This window comes from Empidonax traillii, unplaced genomic scaffold (genome assembly GCF_003031625.1).
Source record: "Empidonax traillii isolate 1590-97213 ecotype Southwest subspecies unplaced genomic scaffold, ASM303162v1 scaffold256:size688067, whole genome shotgun sequence".
NCBI classification, from domain to species: Eukaryota; Metazoa; Chordata; class Aves; order Passeriformes; family Tyrannidae; genus Empidonax; species Empidonax traillii.
In genome coordinates this window covers 376557-395913 of record NW_020955449.1, presented here as the reverse complement: position 1 = coordinate 395913, position 19357 = coordinate 376557, and the positions used below count along the sequence as shown (strand labels likewise).

The following is a 19357-nucleotide window of genomic DNA, read 5'->3' as shown; positions in this document are numbered from 1 at the left end:
TTTCCCCCAAGCTTCAAAAGGCCTAACTTAAAAGCCAACATTTCTTTTCTTTCCAGGTTGCCACCAATGTGCAGCAGAGATCACAGAGGGGAGACCATAACATCTGAGCCAAAATATGCAAGATCAATTTTTTGATGAGTTCTTGAAAAGTTTCTATTTAAGTACAACAGAGAAAGGTTACCTTTTCCTTCGCAATGTGGTTAAGCTCTTTCTGCAGCTCCAACACCAGTTCCTCAGAGGCTGACAGCTTCTCAGTCATCTCTCTGACCTTGTTTTGCAGCTCTGTGTTCTGCTGACAAAACAGAAATTTTGATGCAGTGGGTCCTGACAGGGCAGGATGGGTTCATCAGACACAGGCCTTCATCAGGAAGCTGTGAAACAACTGGCAGCACGGCAAACACAGCACAGCTTCCAGAAGACCCGGATTTGACAGCTCCTCAGTCCAGACAGGACAGGAGTCATTTTTCGCAGCAGCCAGAAGGGTGCCCAGATGTTATTCTACACCATCTCATGCCATTGCCAGGGGCAGCAGGAAGCTTTCATGGAGAAACACCTTTCTTCCAGTGAGAAAACAAGAAAAGGAAAAATGGTTGCAGGTTGGGCTGGGCTCTTCGGTGAGCATTTTGCATACAAATCACACTCTCTTTGTACATTTTTGTTATTAGTATTGTTGCTGTTAATGGATTTTTTCTTATCTCATAGCTGTTTCCAGTAAATTGTTCTTATCTCAACCCACGATCTCTGCCTTCTGTGCCTCCAATTCCCCTCTAAAGCCACTCGAGGGACAGAAGATGGGGGAGAGGGAGTGAGCAGCAGTGTGGTTTGCAGAGTCTTCTGGGAGAACTAAATTGGGCAGTACCATTCCTAAACCACAACAGGACAGCACACTGCTGATACCACACGAGCTGGGGTTAGGTTCATCTCTCCAAAAGACAAGCATAGGAGTGGGCTTTGCAGACTAAGAGCTAGACAGCCCCACAGGCTCATCTCTACCTCTGCTGTACAAAACTATGGTTTCCGTCACAGACAACAAAGGCAGCAATTCCTGTGCTATCTCCCGCTGTACTTCTACACTGAACAGAACTGGGATGATCCCAGGCATGCAGACACCATCATCTCTGCTTTTGGCATGGTCCCTGGCACAATTATAGCCTTGGCCATTGCATATCCAGGTGTTACCAAGGGCCAAACTACTCCCAACAAACAACATGGAGGTTTAATAATGTCACGGCAAGGGAACAAGCTCTGTATTTAATACAATAGTATGGATGTCGCTGACGAATCTTCTGCATAAAATTCCTGTCCTTCTCAGCAAAAGCAATGCAAGCCATCCATATTTGTCACCGCCTCCATCCATATTTGTCACCGCCTCTGCTTTGCCTCCTCTGAAGAAGTGAAGACGTTTCACCCAGGCCACTTTACTTACCTTCATCACATGGTTCAGTCTCCCTCGCAGACTGGCCTCTTTGCCCTGGAGGAATTGTGTATCAGCCTCCAGCTTTGCCTGCTGGCTGACTGCTTTCTGCAAAAGCAGCTCTTTTGCTTCTATTTCTGCCTGAAAATCCCTGGGGGAAGAAAGCAACATGGTTGGGGCACCTGGAACATGTTCTCAGATGGTCACGAGGTACAGACACCCTCCCTCACCACGCACAAAGCAGGAGATGAGAACTTGGTTGGAAGGATGCTGAAACCATAGTGAGGGAAGGTCTTCAGGGATTTTTCTGCCACTAGCATGTTGACAAAACAAGTGGGAGATTTAACAGGGAGACTGGGATGGGAGGGAGAGGCTGTAGGCACATCCTCCCAGCCCCACCAAAAAGACCATTCCTACTTGAGCTTGCTCTGGGTGTGCTTGAGAGCGACGTACTGGTCGTCCAGCTCCCTGCCAAGATGCAGGCAGCGTCTCTCCGCCTTCTGCAAGTCCAGCCTCGCCTTGTCCCTCTCCCTGGCAATCTTCCTCACCTGGATCCTGCAGACAGGGAGAGTAGAGCATTAGGAGACACCTCACACACACACCCCAGAGAAGAGCCCTTCTCCCGGGGAGCAACACCCTCACCAGAGGCACCGCAGTTTGTATCCATAGGAGGTGACAGCTGCATGCTGGAGCCCACTCCTGGGGACCATGAGTGTGCTGTCCAATGCTGCAGGCAGCTCTGCCAGGCTCACCTGCTCCTCCATGCTGCTGCTCCACCTCTGCAAGCACAGCATAGACTGAAATCACTTCCTCTTCTAGGAGTTCCAACAGGACTTCCGTTGTCACACCATCCGGTCGTTCAGAGATGCCCTCCCATCTCACAGATAAGCCTAGATCATATCCACCCCACATTTTCCCCAGCCCTTCCCCAAGCCCTGCCACCCCGTCATGAACCTTGGCTGCAAGCGCTTCTTCCGCACCCAGATGGTTGCTTGTTGAAAGGCCTTGCCGCTCACTTCACCCACCACCACCGATCAAGGCAGCACCAGAGACCTTGAGGATCTCCCCTTAGTTCTTCCAGGGCTCAGGTGACAGTGAAAAGCTGAGGCTTGGCAAACCTGGTGCCTTTGCTGATGATGGAAGAGTGACGAGGGCCCACACAGCTTGGCCAGAAGGACACACCAATTCCCTGCACATCACCCTCTGACGCTGAGGAAAAAACAGCAGAGATAAGTCAGTGGGGAAAAACTGGCAGAGAAACACCGAAGCTTTCCACACCGAAAGGAAACTTCATAGATCAAATCAATATTGAAGAAACATTTTAGAAGCAAGCCCAAGCTGCCAGGAGGGAGATGTTCTGAGCTGCCCTTAAGGCAACTAAAATGAGAAGGTTTTAGTGAACACTCAGAAGCCACAGAAAGACCAACATTGAAAGCTACAGAGTTTATTTACAGTGACAACTGCAAGATGAGGACTTCCAGCCAACATTTTGTTTGACCCAGAGAGTAAAATTGCCTTGAAAGGTAAAAGCTTCAAAGCTTCAAAGGTAGATGAGATTCAGCCAAGCTGACCCAAAAAGCAGAAAGCTGACACAGAACTGACAACCTCTCCAAAAGCACCAATTTTGTACCAGGTTTGAAAGAAGCCTTAGGTCAAAATCTTAAGTCAAAAGAACCTGAAACAACTCCTCTTTTTGTTTTGGAGCTGTTTTGCTCAAGATCCTGGATGGAGCTGTCCTGGCTGTCAGGGTAATCAGAGATTCACTTTCACCTTAGTGTATTAAAGCTGAATTACTTCAAAAGCATTTGCAAATGCCTTGCCAGTCCTTGGAATTGAAAGCACTAAGGAGAAAGAAATATTTTACATCAAACAAAAATGAGAATTAAGCTTTTTCCATGGACTAAAAAGAGGACAATCTGTGTCACATGTGAGCTGCAGTGACATCAGCACTTCTGAAGTCAGTATTAGAATTGGGGTGATCTTTCCCCTCTGCTAGAATGTGCATCCCTCTCCCTCCCATAAAAAGATGAGGCTCAATAGCCCTCTGCTGTTCTGTATAACCATCCCACACCACCTAAGCAGGGTTTGCTCCTACTCAGGCAGTTCCCAAGGGAGCCTTTCAATCACCATGCAGTGGCTGAGGTCCACACTGCACCTAAAAACTGACCGACAAGTGGAAAACTCTCCCCAAATCTCCATCTTCAGACACCCAACTAACGTCTGTAAAATCACCCCCTTGTGAAAAGAAACATCTTGGCCTGAATTGTTCTCAGTAAAACCTATTCTTTAGCCTTTTATTTTTTGTGGGAAAATGGACAGAGAAGCCTTTCTAAGTGTGATGTCTGGACTTATGTCTGGATTCCCTGCAGGACATTGTAAAACATCAAACACAAATTAACTGTCCTGTGTAGGGATGCGGCAATGACTTATTGTTCCCTATCCAAAGTCAACGGAAATCACCTCACGGAGCTGCTAATCAAGGCCATCAACCAGGATTCTTTTCACAAACTCACCCCATGGAATGCTAATTTTTGGCTACTTAAAAGACATTGATGTGCCACGGGAAATGTGGTTGTTTGGCTGAACAAGCCACACTGCAACTCCTCAAAGCTCTTCCGTCTCCATACTTTTCCAGTTTAGTCAATAAATCTGTCAGTTCCCAAGAAACGAGTCCAAGAGAAACTCACCAGCTGCAGGAATTTGAAGCACCCAAACTGCTTCTTAAATCCCATCTCTTCTACAGTGCAAATGGAACACAATTTAAGAACTCTCTTCGAGAAGGATAGTGCAGTATGCCCATATCCAAACCCTCTGCCCCTCGAAAGAACCCAGAGATCAGCTCTGTGAAAACTGGATCCCAGATACTTGAATAACATGGACAGAGCAGTGGAGAAGGCATTGGCTGAGGAAAGGCAGTGAGAAGCTTGGACTCTTCTCTGGTCTCTATTGAGAACCTCTACATCTCATTCCATTGTCTTGTCCCACCTCAGGCTGGAAAATCAACCCTGGGTTGGCAGAGGCAGTGGCATAAGGCTGCCAGCCAGCACATTTCTCCCCGCTCCAAGCAAACTGCCTGGGGTGTTCCCGGGACTGGACACTTGGCTTCCGCATGGGCACGGCATGCTGGATATCCCAAGCATGGAGCTTCAGGGCGAAACACACCACACGGGGAAACCAAATAGGGGTGACAACCCACGGATCACTTCCATCCCGCATTCCAAGGTGAAGAACACAAACAGCCTGTGCCCACCTTCCCGTCCAGTCTCCCGGATGCTTTTCCTAGGGCATATCAGGAAGAGAGCAGCCAGCAGGTCGAGGGAGGTGATCCCGCTCCTCTACTCGGCCCTGGTGAGGATCACCTGGAGAGCTGTGTCCAGTTCTGGGCTCCTCAGAACAAGAGACACTTTGCTCCTGGAGTGGGTCTAGCAGAGGGCAACAAAGACGATTAGGGGACTGGAGAACCTCAGTTCTGAGGAGAGGCTGAGGGATCTGGGCCTGCTTAGTCCAGAGAAGACTGAGAGGGGACCTCGTCAATGCATGTAAATATCTAGAAGGCAGGTGTCAAGAAGATAGTACCAGAGCCTTTTCAGTAGTGCCTTGCGACGGGACAAGGAGCAATGGCCATAAACTAAAACACAAGAAGTTCCACCTGAACATAAGGAACAATTTGTTTACACTTATGGTGGCAGAGCACTGAACAGGCAGCCCAGGGGAGGTCTGGGAGTTTTCTCTCTCTGGAGACATTCCAAACCCACCTGGAGGCGTTCCTGGGTCGCCCGCTCCAGGCGAGGTGAGCCCGGATGATCCCCAGAGGTCCTTTCCTTCCAGCCCTCACGGATCCCGTCCCTCCCTCAGGGCACCCTCCCGCCCCGCGCACGCGCACGCGCACGCGCACAGGCACAAACTGTTCCCTCCCCTCTGCCCGCCCCCGCGCAGGCGCGGAGAGGGCGCGGGGCGGGCGCGACGCTGCGTGGTGCGCGCGGGACTCGGGGAGGCCATGGCGGGCTCGGCGGGCTCGGCCGGCTCGGCCAGGAAGCGCCTCATGAAGGAGGAGGACATGACCAAGGTGGAGTTCGAGACCAGCGAGGAGGTGGACGTGACGCCGACCTTCGACACCATGGGCCTGCGCGAGGACCTGCTGCGCGGCATCTACGCCTACGGTCAGGGCGGCGGGGAGAGAGAAGGGAGGAGGGCCAGAAGAGACAAGGGGGAAGGGAAAAAAGGGAATGGGGAGTGGGGAAGGGGAAATGGGAATGGCGGGGCCGTGGGACGTGGGACGTGCGCACCCGGATGTGGGCCGCGCGCCTGCGCCCTGCAGGGCTGGGGCCGTGCCGGTGTCCCGGGTCCCGGCCCTGACGGCCGCGCCCCCCCCCCGCAGGGTTCGAGAAGCCGTCGGCCATCCAGCAGCGAGCCATCAAGCAGATCATCAAGGGCAGGGACGTGATCGCCCAGTAAGTGGGGCCCTGGGGCGGCGGGAGCGGGTGCCCCGTGGGGGTTGTGGGCCCTTGGGCGAGGGTGCGTGTGTGTGGGTCGCAGGGTTTGGGGAGTGACCTGATGGTGGTGGGGCGCTGGAACAGATTGCCCAGAGAAGCTGTGAATGCCTCATCCCTGGAAACATGGAAGGCCAGGCTGGATGGGGCCCACAGAAACCTGGTCTAGTGTATGGCACCACGGCAGGGTTTGGAACGACATGATTTTTAAGACCCCTTCCAACCCAAGCCATTCTGTGGTTTTGTGATATGACGGGCAAAACAGGGTGAAACTGTCCATCCTGCACGTGGACCGTGATCCAACAGTTATTAATTTCAAAGGTGCTTAGGTTTAGTCACTGGGAAAAAAAAAGTGTGTCTTGGAGACAAAAAAGAATATGCATGCCACTCCAAAAAATCCTTTCTAGGTCACTAGTGGGAGTCATTAGCCTTCAAAATTGTATTGACTTATTTGCTGTTTACTTGGAAAGAAAAAGAAGTATATGTATGAGAGATGGCGGGAACTTAAAATGCTGGTCTGATAAGGAGTGGGCATCCCAGAGCTGGAGACCCTGCAATGGAGTCCCTGGTATTGCAGATCTCAAAGCTGCTCGACAGCAGATCATGCTGTGATCACAACAAGCCTTTGTCAAATACAGCGTTGCCACTGTTGAGTTCTTTGCAATGGAGGAGTGGCAAAGAGCCGAGGGATGGAATATGTCTAAGTTGCCTGTGTTATTTGTCCAGATATCCAGAGTATTCATCAAACATCTGTTTCTCAGGTCACAGTCAGGAACAGGGAAGACAGCAACATTCTCCATCTCTGTTCTGCAGTGCCTGGACATACAGGTAATTTTACAGTACGTGCTAAAAATTATTTTTTACTAAATCAATAGTCTTTATCATAAAAAACTTTTTTTTTTTTTGAGTAAATAAATGAAGCCTTACATTGAAATCTTCTAATTATGGGCAGTTAATCTCGGACAAAATTCTAATTCTACTCCATAACAGTTTAACTGTTAAAACCAGACTGGCAAAATAAATTCAGAGAAAGTCTTGTAATTATGAAGTTGGGTTTAACAGATTATTTCACCTATTGGAGGGCTAAGTTAATCTCTCCATGAGCAGAATTGTCTTCAGACAGTCCTGTAGCATAATCAATCTGTCTAAACAGTTGCCACACATTGCGCAGAATCATACCCAGATTTTTGACTGAGAAATGTGTGCTTTTGTTCTGGTTAGAGGTATCATGTCCATGCAATAGTTTTTAAGTATTAACTTGAATGTGCAGATGCTATTGAATAAAATGATGGTTATCTGTGGGCTAGTTAAAGCTTGGATTGTTATTCATCTGTCACTGCCTGGGGACATAAAAATGAAGGTTGCATGTTCTGAATGCAGAGATCAGCTTTTGCCTCGTTTCTGTAAAGTGCTCATAATATTTTTAAAAGTTGACACTTTAAAACGTTGTCTTGGAATCTTTGTGCAATGGAAGGTGTTTATCTGAACCAAATGTACAAAACTGAAGAAGTTTAAATTTGTTTCTATTTTGCAAGGAAAGTACACACTTTTTTGGTGAGAAATTGGGTTGGAATGAAAAATTAGTTCTTAAAGAACTGCTTAAATTCTTTCTTGTCAAAAGTAACTTAAAAGAGGCTAATGCTGCTAATTTCAAATAATGCTCTATTTGAAAGCTGCTCTCTAGGCATACCGGCCCTTAATTCAGCTGTGATATTTCAGAGTGCTGGGGGACCCATAATCTTTTACGCTTGGTTCTGTGGCCTGTGATTAACTTCCATGTCATCATTTGTTTTAATCAGGTTCGTGAGACCCAGGCACTGATCTTGGCACCCACTCGAGAGCTAGCTGTGCAGATTCAGAAGGTAAGAGCATTTAAATCCCTGTCTGTAAAGCACTGACAAGGCCTGGGGCCAATGCTCTGGTGTTCCCCCAGCAGAGCTCAGAGCACAGCTTCCACTGTTTCTTTCTGTTCCCGAAAGATATAAGAAATTTTGATCTGAGCTCTTTTCCTCATCTGCATTGTATCCATTACTGCTTGCATGACCATGTTGGTTGGCAGTTGTACACAGTCCTAACTGAATTTTTAAGGACAGCACTTTTAAAGCAGCTGTGATCCCTGAGGAACTGGGTTCCCAGTGTTTGAAGACTTGCTGTTGTTGAGGTTTGGGTAACAGACACACAGAAAATCCCTCCAACTCCTTGTGCTTACTTCTCTTTAAAAAACCTACATGGCTGTGGTTTGGCTGTGCAGACCTGCATCTCTTCACAAATGCAAACTTTAAAGAGCTCAGGTAATTAAACCATTGCTTTGTATCAACACAGGGGCTTCTTGCTCTGGGGGACTACATGAATGTCCAGTGTCACGCCTGCATTGGAGGGACCAACGTGGGGGAAGACATCCGGAAACTGGATTATGGGCAGCACGTTGTTGCTGGCACTCCAGGCCGTGTGTTTGGTGAGGAAATGTGGGAGGCTACATCACCTCCAGCTTCAGAGCTGAGCTGAGCCATGGGAACTTCCTTAGCTCACGTGTGCTTTGATTATAAATAGCATGGAAATTTTATTTATCGTGACATCGTCAATGTAGTATTATCATGAAACGGAGCAAGGTAACAACTTGCTGTGGTAACACTTGAAAAAGGCTAGAGAGAAATCAGTGGGGAGGATAGTATCTTCATTTTCTCTTTTTATGTTTTGTTTTTCATTGTTGAAGTGTTTCTTTATATGGTGGCATAGGAAAAAAGAATATTTTTTAAGGAGACAATACTAAAATCCCAGAAAATACTTCAGTATCTTCAAGGGGATAGGAGCCGGGTCTACCTGAATGCCAAAGTTAGTCCACATATTCTGTGTACTGGTGGTTGCTCCCTCTTTGTTAAGTCAGGTACACTTGCAGCTGTTCGTGGCAGTTAACCCAGCGGCAGTGTTGGCCTTCAAGCTCACATCTCCCGGGTCTCTGAGAAGCAGACAGCCCTGGCTTACACAGGCACCTGTCACCGGGAGAACACAGAGCTAGTCCTCATAGGTGGAAAAAAAAAAAGGGCAGGGGAAGAGCCTGTCCCTGCTGCACTAAAATGCCCTGACAGTGGCTGGGAGCAGTGTAGGCTCGCCTGCTTTCAGAGCCTTTTCACCTTACAAAGTGAAATCTTACAGATATGATTCGTCGTCGAAGTTTAAGAACTCGTGCCATCAAAATGCTAGTTTTGGATGAAGCAGATGAAATGCTCAATAAAGGTAAAACATTTGTTTTCCTTTTACTTGCCTTCTCTTCACCTCTTTGAGATTCCAGGGGGTCCCAGCTGACAGGCCCACTTATAAAGATTGCTTTTTCCAAAGTTAGATGATTATAGTTAATTGTAGGTTGTAATGGGTTAAACTACATAATGTGCCTTGTCTGATGATACTGATTAATGCATCAATGTTCATCTCATAGCATAACCCGAGTACTGAATCCTAGATCAAATTGTGAAAGAGGAGAATATTTGGGAAAAAGATGTGCTAAACTGTTCTGTGTGACTTGACTTGCACTGCAGGCTTTAAGGAGCAGATTTATGACGTGTACAGATACCTGCCTCCAGCTACACAGGTGGTTCTGATCAGTGCCACTTTGCCTCATGAAATTCTGGAAATGACCAACAAATTCATGACAGACCCCATTCGCATCTTGGTGAAACGGTGAGTGAGTTTCCTTGGAAAGAACGGGAATTCTTTGAGTTGATGCAGCCCTGGGCATTTCACAGTATTGACTGATTTTAATAGAGAGAGAGTCTCTCACCGTTGCCTGAGTGTTTGCAGACATGTTCATGTCTTGTTTTCCAGCAGAGGCTGGCTTATCACTCTGATTTTATCCTGGTCCAGTTTTGTGTGCTGCTGCTCAGCCTGGCTGCCCCCTTATCCTCCCTATGGATAGCAGTCTCTTCTTGTGGCAATCCGTCTTTCACACTTACCCAATTCCTGTGCTCCCCCTGAGGATTTTTGTAGGCCCCCTCCATCAGTTTCCTATTACATAGCAGGCCACAAAAACGTTTAGCTGACTGATCCCAGATGTTCTTGGCATAGAATACATCTGGTTCCAGCACTGGAACCCAGGAGGACTCAGAGGAGTAAGTGTAGGCAGCCTGACAGGAGGAGTCTCCCTGTTGCCTGACCTCTTCTACTGCCCCATTTAGTACATTCAAGCTTCTTGAGACTTCCTTCGGTCTCTATTGTCAAGCAGCTTGAATGTAGAACAATAAGAACAGGAATTCAAGCTGTCTGTCTAGAGCAGAGCAGTTCTAGTCTCTCTTGAATGGGTCACATTTAAGGTCCTTCTTAGAGCAGAGTTCTGCAAGGACTTTCTAGAACAACTCAGGCCTGTGCATGGACCCAGCTACCCACAGCACACAGGGCAGAGGTGTGATCTGCGATGGAGCACATCTTTCTACCTGCTTTGCATGTATTCACCTACCTGTGGTGGTGTTCTTCCCTACAGTGATGAGTTGACCCTTGAAGGAATCAAGCAGTTTTTCGTGGCTGTGGAGAGGGAAGAATGGAAGTTTGACACCTTGTGTGACCTCTACGACACATTGACAATCACCCAGGCTGTCATCTTCTGTAACACCAAAAGAAAGGTACAGCAGCCATCAGAGGGGGGACCACGTTACATTCTGAGGGTGACTCAGACAATGCTGGGTTAGTTAAGAGCTGTGGTTGCCTCCTCATTTGGAAATAATTCAGTGAGAGCACAGATTTGTCTTTGGATTTGCCTAACTTAAACAACAGGGTTAGAGTCCGAGCTGATACAGCTGACAGGAATTGCCTTTTTAGAGTAGGTAAGAATGTGCTTATTCTGATAGCTTGTAATTCTGGAAGCAAAACCACAGTTTCTGAATAAATGCTTTTCCTTTCAGGGCTTGTGGAGCCCTCTATCATATAGCCAGCGCTTTCTAAGAGTTATTCACTTCTGTTAGTTTAAGAATGCCTGTTGAAGTCTCTCAGTCCCTACCAGCAACATCTCTGCAAATATTCTCTGAGCACAACTTATGTTTGGCTGTCTTGAGCAGAGAGTTCACCCGGGCTGTTTGTGTTCACAGGTCGACTGGCTCACAGAGAAGATGAGAGAAGCCAACTTCACAGTTTCATCCATGCATGGGGACATGCCACAGAAGGAGAGAGAGTCCATCATGAAAGAGTTTAGATCTGGTGCAAGGTTAGTGCCTTAAACAGTATTGCTTTACAGCATTGCTGCCTCAAGGCAGGGTTTCTTTAGTGTGTGAAGGGGAGACCCATACTACCTCTCATCTCAGAAGGATTTGTTCAGCTCAGATGAGGAAGAGCTCTGATTTCCATCTATCCCCCTGAGGTGTTGCAGGGTTGGGAGATTGCCACTGGAGGGGTGCTCGCACCTCTAGCTGTAGAATTAGTCTGTTCTGTTTTGCTGAAGACATTGGGAGTTGCTGCATTTAAAATAAGGAAAAAATACTTGTGCTCTATCCTCTGTATTTTGTTAGGAGCATTATTCCTTCTGAAAAGTACTGTCCTTATTCCTTCTGTGTTGGCACTGCCTTAAGTTTGGTGATAGGCCATGAGACACTTTTCCATGCAGCAAAAACGTAGACGCTGCTGGTGTGCTGTGGGCAGGGAGGAGCACAGAATGGCTTGGTGCTGGAGACGGGGTTCTCAGCTCTCACCCCCTTCTCAGTTGGGTGGAACAGTCTCTCAGTTGTCCCTTCTCTTTGCAGCCGAGTCCTTATTTCAACAGATGTTTGGGCCAGAGGCCTGGATGTGCCCCAGGTGTCCCTGATCATTAACTACGACTTGCCCAACAACAGAGAACTCTACATACACAGGTACGTTCAGCCTTTGCAGGGGGGAGCGTTTCTGGGTGACTCTTACCCAAGGTGGCTCCATTGCCTCTCTTCCTCTGCCTCTACAGAATTGGCCGGTCAGGCAGGTATGGCCGGAAAGGTGTCGCCATCAACTTTGTGAAGAACGACGACATTCGCATCCTGCGGGACATCGAGCAGTACTACTCCACCCAGATAGACGAGATGCCCATGAATGGTGAGTGCAGCCAGCCCCCCGGCTAGGCTGTTACCCTGCTGCCTCACAAAAGAAAGGCCAGATGCTTTGTTTTGCCATATGCTCTTTCCCAAGCCCACCCCATCTTGGCTTCCCCTGGGAAGGACCTGGGAGCAGCAGTAGGTGTGCTGTACTGCTGGGCTGTGGCTCTCAGCACACCCGGTGCATACTTTAATTCTTCCATTTTCTCTCGTTTCAGTTGCTGATCTTATCTGAAGGTCAACAGGAAGCTGTAGCATTCGGCACCCTCCATAATTCTGTTTTGGACCCACATCCTTTTACCGTATTCCTGGTCATATGTTCTTGAGTTGAGCCGCACTTGGGAACCTGTGTAAATATTGTCTTTACTCCCACCCATGTTTTTCAATTAAAAAATGAAGTTTTACCATAACCTGTGCTTAATTACTTTAACCCAGAACAGTAATGGGTGGGGAGTTTTCAGATACTGCCATACTTAGCTGGCACAACCAGAAAACACATTGGACACTCCGCTTATCAAGGTTCATAAAATACGGGGCTTCCTGTGTTCCACCCTTTCATTATTGTTGTGCCAGACTACCTGAAGTACTTTTTAGTTTCCATAACTTTTAAGGATCAGCCATCTACGTGAAAAATCTGTGGTCTGGCCTTAGCCTGCTCTAGGAGAACTGAGCTACAAGATAGACATAAACAACAGGAAATTTCTGGCTTTCTGGAGCCAGAAATCACTGCACTGGTTGCTCCAGATGAGGGTTTCCCCTCCCAAGGTACTTGGGCAGATACTTCCTGACGTGACAGAACACATATCCAGTGTTGTTGCCTTCTTGACCTCTTTTGGCTGCTGTAGCTTTTTACATCTTCCCAGTCATCTCTCTCATCTGTCTCTCTATGGCATTACGCTGTGCTTTGCTAGCTGTAGTATCTTCCATGTAGCTTTCCTTCCTGGCTGTGCTGTATCCCTTTTTTGAGGCAGGAGTTGGCCAGAGCTGTACTACAGATGTGGGCTCAGTTACCATTTGCTGCTCTATGCTTTTGCTGTTAAATTGGTCTTTTTGCTTGCTCAGGGAGGACAGAGGCAGCAAGGCTGAATACACCACAGAATTGGAACAGCTCTCAAAATTCCTGAGTAGCAGCAGAATAGCCTGGGATAGAGAAAACAAGCATCTGTCACCTCCTTCATGCCCCCATGTATTCTGCTAGTGAAGTTTCTTAGTTCCCTTGTACCCACTCTGGGTCCTGATGCTCCTAACAGTACATAGGCAAAAGTTAAGAATTACTAATCTTATTTTACTAAGAATACTAATTGTAAGGAGTTGCCCAATGGAGGTGAGGCCACTACAGCTTCATGCCCCCGTGTGCAACCAGCAGCAGGGCTGAGCCAGCACTCCCACTGGGCACACACAGCATGTGCTCCTGCCATTCATACCAGTCAAGGTTCAGCACTGGCACAACAGCACCAACACTGACATCCTGTCCCTCTCCAGCTGATCAGAACGGAGGTCTGGCAGTGGGAAATACATACACAGGTTCTGGATCCCTCCAGTTACTGCGCAAAGAGGCTCAGTCCATCCAGTATCCAGCCTCTGGCTCACTACTCTGCTCCTGTGATTGGCACATGGAGATGGCCCAAAGCTGTGTTCCAGTTGCTGGCTCAGCCCCCCCTTGCGCACAGCCCCTGTGAACACCCTTCAGCAGCTGGTCCCCAGACACAAGTCTATCTGATAACTGGCCCTTGGAGCCTCTTTTGCCTCCCACCTAGGGAGGCTCACAAATACAAATGGATCCCAGTTAAACCCCAGACCCTCTAAGTTAGCCCAGACCTCCTCATCCCTCCAGGTGCCTCAGGAAAAAAAAATATGTATCCAGCCTAGATTTAGAACTGCTTCAATACCTGACTCCCAGGCCCCTTGCTCTACTTGGTGGATAAATCCAGCTCGCTATTCACAGAGCAACACACCACCTCACTCTTCTGTCGCTGGAACTTAGACCTCTCTGCACATGTGCACATAGAACGGAGTTCCTTCTTCCAGGAGAGGATAAGAAATGGAGTTAACAGACAAGAACACGCCCCAGCAGCCTGTTGACACGTGACCAGCTCGTTATCCCCTAAATCACCGATTTCCCACACTTGCTCAAAAGTCATCTTGACCCCTTCCTTTTCCCATCTTTGGTCCCTTCCACAAAAATTGAGGAGGGGTTGAATTCATTGTGCAGCTTGTTAGCACAGGATTCATGAACTCTCCCCCCACATATCCTCTGTTTCAGTTCTCTACTAGAAGGAAAAAGTGCAGATAAAGCCTTCCTGTTTATTGTCCGTATTCTGTAAAGTTCTTTCGCAGGGCAGAGCAGTCTCAGATCTGAACAGCACCTTCCTGGAGAACACAAGCAGCAAGAGCAAGCACTGCCTCTTCAAGCCCCCTGTGTGACTCAATCATTTGACCAAGACAGTAATCACCAAAGCACTGGCTTGTTTGAATAACAGTATTTAATCTGTACAGTTTGAAAGAATCATAAAATGCAACATTCCTACCTCATCTTCAGCATCTTTCACCTGGAGCTGAGCCCTCATCTCCAGAGGGCAGGTAACCACCACTCCCCAGCAGTTCTTTGCAGTGCAAAAGTCACAGTGCAATTGCTTAAGTCCTAGACAGATGATTTCCCTCACTCGAGAGAGAGGAGACTGATGAAGCTCAAATGTTGATGAAAATTGTTACCATTCAGGAATGCAAAAAATCCCAACTATTGCACACAGCCATTTCCAGCTGAAACTACAGCAGTTAGTTATTTAGCTGCCTTTACACTCCACACAGTTGGTACTGATTTAGCCAAGAATGAAAATAAAGCCAGTAACAAGATTTCAGAGTGATACAGTTGTTGGAGGGCAGAATCTGACAAGCAACTCCTCAAGTCAAGCGTGCTTTAGAATAGGAGGAGGTTTTCCTGTGCAGGGAGGGGGTATGATCTAGACAGGTGTCATCTTCCAGAGACAAGCATGAGAGAAACATCAGCTTCAATAGAAAGCTATGAAGTACAATAGACAATTTGTTCATATAATTGTCAGGATAAGTATTTGACATAGTTTATGTTGTAGAATACATACTTGAACATCTTTTAAAAATAAGCACAGATTTCATTTCATATATACACAACTGATTTTAATCATGTACTGAAAATAAATTACAGGAAATAACTTTAAAATGCAACAGAAGACAAGAGTTTCACAACAAACATTCCCACTGATTTTCCCAAGGGGGTGAGAGATTGCAGTGCTCAAGGCAGGTAAATATCACAAATATATCAAAAAACTTCAAATTGTTGATGCATTCACACATTTACATGAGCCACAAACATTCCTTTACAGGAACTGCACTTAGCTACCACAGAACCAGGTTTTGCCATAAACTACAAAACTTTGATACAAAATTGTATTTATATATTTATATTTCATATACATGCCCTATCTGTGATTTCTTAAAAAATAAAAACTAAACACACTGTACAGACAATCCTAACTCATTGCTTGGTAGCTGTAGGCAACATTTTTGGATGGAATTTCTCCCCCAGTAGAATTAATGGCAATATTATATACATGAAGGCTAAACTGCAGAAAAAGACAGCTCAAGTTCCAATATGCACCTCCCTTGGGACCAGGTCTGCGAGTTCAAGGCAACACATGCTCTGCTCTGACCCACTGCCTCCCTTACACTCCAGTCCTGCCATCAGCAGCATGAGGAACCAACACATGCATCTGTGTAACACTGGTATAAAAGGCAATAAAGCAAGATATGTATTGTAATGTAGTGGGTGCTCTAATGGCTCCACCGACTGGATACACAGAAACACTTGTAGAGGTGGCGAGGGGATGGTGCAGAGCTGGGTACATTTGGTGAGAGCACACCTTGTGTGGGTCTGATCATGACACTTCCCTGAAATCAGCTCCTGCAGAGGACAGATTCCCCTGTAAGCCAGAGACTGCGTAGACTCAAAACACTGGGGGAAGATCCCCTCTTCCTCACCCCCAAACACACACATACACAGTTCACCGGGCCTATATGTAAAACTGACACCCACCCTCCCTCCCACCCCCGGCAGCCTCCACGGCACCAGTTTGTCTGAGAAGCTGAGCACTGACAAACTTACTCTTCCCTGGTGATGGCAGCAATCTGTGAAGCCAATCACACTAAACTACTTCTACAGTTGATTGTAAACTTTGGTTTATTTTTATTTATTTTTTATATTTGAGTTCTCATGGTACAGCAAGCATGTCTAGGATGAGAGGGTAGAGTTGAAGAGGAGACGAACTGTCAGTCTGTCTTTAGTCTGGCATGGTGAGCCACCTGCTCGGTCAGGCCTGCTTTGATAGAGTTTTTTACAGACTGCCTCATATGATCCTCCATCAAATTATCACTCATGGGCTTCAACACCTGTGGAATGAGAAATGTGCAAAAGAAACAAGAAAATGAGGTAACCAAGGAAAAGAAAATATAAAACCATATAAAGAGATGAGACTTGAAATTATGAAAAAACTTAGAATGATGAAGTCTGACCCAAAGTGGCATGAACTGAAAGAGAAATGAGTTTTGCTGCTAGAGTAATGAGGTTAAAGCAGTCACATGCTAATGACACAAGTGATACCCCTCCTACATAGCAGTATTTCACTGAATTCAAACCACTTTACAGTTCCTAGAAGATGGATGTGCAATTCCATACCCCATATGCAGCATCAGTCTGGTATGGTTACAGCATTTATGCAGACCGGCCCAGACGGTCCAGCTTATTGTCCTATATGTGTAAGTGTGAACACTTCAGATACAGAAAGAAAGTTAAAAATACTGGCTAGTTTTTCTTCTTGTTATTGTTGGATGAGAGTCGCTGTCGCGGCACTGATGTAAGAGCACGACGAATCGTTCGGCGTCTAAGGACTTCAAAGAGTTTGGAAAACACCTAAAACACGAATTCAGCTGTTAGGAAAAATGGCTCTTAAAACACAGCAGAAAGTCAATCAAGTTCAGAAAAAAAACCTGATTGCCAGTAACTGCTCACCTTCCTGGGATTCCTCTGAAGCAAGGAGGGAAAAGAAAAGCAGAGATTCAGAAAAATCAATAGCAAGAACATGGTATCTAATCAGAGTGACTTAGACAGGACCTGCAGTACTTTGCGTATTATTGGTGATGTGCACTTGTAACAGCAACACCAGCAAGCTCTTTTGGAGACCCCCTTCCGCCAGACCACAAATAGCAAGCTCCTGCCAGCATAAGCCAAGTATTCCCCCTTCCAGGGAAGGTAACAGTCAAATCAAGCCTTATGTGCTCTGGTTAACCTTCATCAGCAGCTGCACTCAGCAAGTATTAGACAAAAAACTGACACCTTTCACTTTTCTTGAAGTGCTCTTCAGCCCCACGCTCCAAAGCAAAGAGCTGAGTAGTACTGGAGAGCCTCCATTTTAATCACTACTTATGGGTGTCACTCAAGGTTTAGTACCCTGATGCTCAGTTCCCTCCCACTACTGAAGATACACTTTTTCTGCTGCAGCGTAACTCACAACCTTACAGGGAACCCACTGGGTTGCTCAGATAGGTCTAGTGTACCACTAGACCAAGAATGAACCTTGAAAACAGGAATTTTACAAATGTAGAAGCATCTGTAGAGAGGGCTCCAGTTAGTTATTTGCTCATGCCTCATAGGACACACTCAAATGTCATCCCAGATAAGCTCAGTGAGGCCTTTATTTCTAGTAACAGCACCACGGTGTTTCCCTTCTGCTGGCACTGGACACAGCTAGTCGGAATGCTTCAAAAACTACTTGCAAGAGTTGGTCAGGAATTCTCTACACTGGCCTTAGTGGCCCAGCTGTGTCAACTGAATTCGTGCAGCAAAATCTCAGTGCAGAACGTTTTCTGCTCCAGCTCTGGTGCTCTTAGACGCACGTCTTTTCTTTCAGGAATTTGTCTGTTGAGCATTGCCTGCAATCAGCAGTTGCACCCACTGAAATTGTCACAGACAACACAAATCTTGAAGGAAGAAACCTGCTGTAGCCCCCTTGTAGCAACTGCTGCAAGTCATCACCCAGCCACTTCTCTCCAAGAACTAGTCAGCCCTTCAGCATCACACCAGGTGAGGAGGGCAGTGTTTCGCGTTTCCCGTTTCTTGCACCATCTGAGATATTTTATCCACCACATCTATCGTTTACCTATACTTTTAAAAACAGAACTCTGAAAAAGTAACAAGGAAGAGTCCCTCCAGTCTACCATCCAAGCACCTACTAAGGACTTTAAGTAACACTTCTTTTATAAGACCCTAACCTTGTTTAACGTTCTTTGTGTGTGGCATCTCCTCCTGAAGAGCAGTCACACTTCTGAGCAGAATTCCCTTTTGGCAGCACTACTATTCTCCATTAGGTCTAGACCAGCTTTTTACACTCAGCACTGAACAGAAACTGTTTCGTATGTCTGCTCAAGAAAGGAAGATTTTGCAATAAAAAGAGATACCAACCTGTTCCCATATAGCTTCAGCAATCTGATCGATGGCTGTTCCAACTTCTCTGAATTCCCCAGAGTACTTAACGTACGCCCACGTACAAAACGATATAAGAGCCATCCCCAGCACGAGATTACACAGGGTAGCTATGGAGTTCATACCGAGGAACCCAGTCAGTCCTGAGACTATATACATGGCAAACATGACTGCAAATAGAGTGGCAGGGGTACGAGCAGCATAAAAGATGTTTTTGCCATCGTTGTGCTTCACAAAGTTTGCATAGATCTCATCGATTTCCACTTCAAGTTGTTCCTGGTAGCGCCGACAGAACTCCTCCCCTCCCATCTTCTTCACGGAGCGGAACTGCCTGATAGCAGTCTCTCTGAAATCCTGGTGCTTCCGCTCGAGGTCCGATGGGGCAATGTAAGGCTTATCTCCCCCACAGATCTGTTAGAGTAATCAGAGAATCACACCCTGAGTATCTTCTGCTGTACAGAAAGCAAACCTACCCTTCTCTCTGCTCTTCTCCCAGGTCAGCACCAGACTGCCCCCTGCAGCTCTCTTGGCTCTGTAAGCTCATGGCCTGTCTAGTGAAGCAGCTAAAGGTACTCTGCGCCCTGGCACAGCAGCAGCCTTACCTGTCCAACCCCACAGAGCCACAGCACATGACTGAACTCATACTTTCACTGTTCCAAGCCCGGAAGGATAGGACAATGGCCACATGCACATTCCTGCTATGAAAAAGTGAAATAAAGGAACACCAAGGGGCAGAGAAAACTTGAGGAAGATTTAGGACTACTCTGAAGGCCACAAGCCATCTTTTTACTCCTGGTCACCCATCTCAGTGAGAGGGTCAGTGCAGAACTTGGACAAACAGGTAGATTCTGGCCACTCAACAAGTGTATTCCTGTTTATTGCTGCTACTTGCAGGCTCCAT

General features: G+C 46.8%; 2 protein-coding genes across 5 annotated transcripts in view; one reads left to right on the top strand and one right to left on the bottom strand.

Moving 5' to 3' along the window:
• The first annotated feature begins 5365 nt into the window (after nt 1-5365).
• Nucleotides 5366-12355, top strand: EIF4A3 (eukaryotic translation initiation factor 4A3). The gene is made up of 12 exons (XM_027889233.1): nt 5366-5574; nt 5793-5865; nt 6666-6732; nt 7704-7766; nt 8227-8359; nt 9058-9138; nt 9438-9579; nt 10376-10514; nt 10977-11092; nt 11625-11732; nt 11819-11946; nt 12164-12355. The coding sequence occupies exons 1-12, from the start codon at nt 5412-5414 to the stop codon at nt 12178-12180; spliced, it is 1230 nt and encodes a 409-aa protein (XP_027745034.1). The 5' UTR covers nt 5366-5411; the 3' UTR covers nt 12181-12355.
• Nucleotides 12356-15076: 2721 nt separating this feature from the next.
• Nucleotides 15077-19357, bottom strand: part of ATL2 (atlastin GTPase 2) — a 39053-nt gene continuing 34772 nt past the window's right edge. For 2 of the 4 annotated variants that reach the window (XM_027889229.1, XM_027889232.1), the window contains exons 12-15: nt 18436-18867; nt 16987-17001; nt 16777-16887; nt 16253-16367 (exon numbers count right to left, since the gene is read on the bottom strand). In XM_027889229.1, the coding sequence (XP_027745030.1) occupies nt 16780-16887; nt 16987-17001; nt 18436-18867 (555 nt within the window). In that variant the 3' untranslated portion in view covers nt 16253-16367; nt 16777-16779. Of the gene's footprint in view, nt 16368-16776; nt 16888-16986; nt 17002-18435; nt 18868-19357 lie in introns of all 4 variants that reach the window. The other 2 variants (XM_027889231.1, XM_027889230.1) reach the window with 2 other exon arrangements.

Coding starts and splice junctions, on each gene's coding strand:
- EIF4A3 (XM_027889233.1), top strand. CDS start 5,412: ATGGCGGGCTCGGCGGGCTCGGCCGGCTCGGCCAGGAAGCGCCTCATG. Junction 7,767..8,226: donor TAGCTGTGCAGATTCAGAAG/GTAAGAGCATTT, acceptor GTATCAACACAG/GGGCTTCTTGCTCTGGGGGA. Junction 11,733..11,818: donor AGAGAACTCTACATACACAG/GTACGTTCAGCC, acceptor CTGCCTCTACAG/AATTGGCCGGTCAGGCAGGT.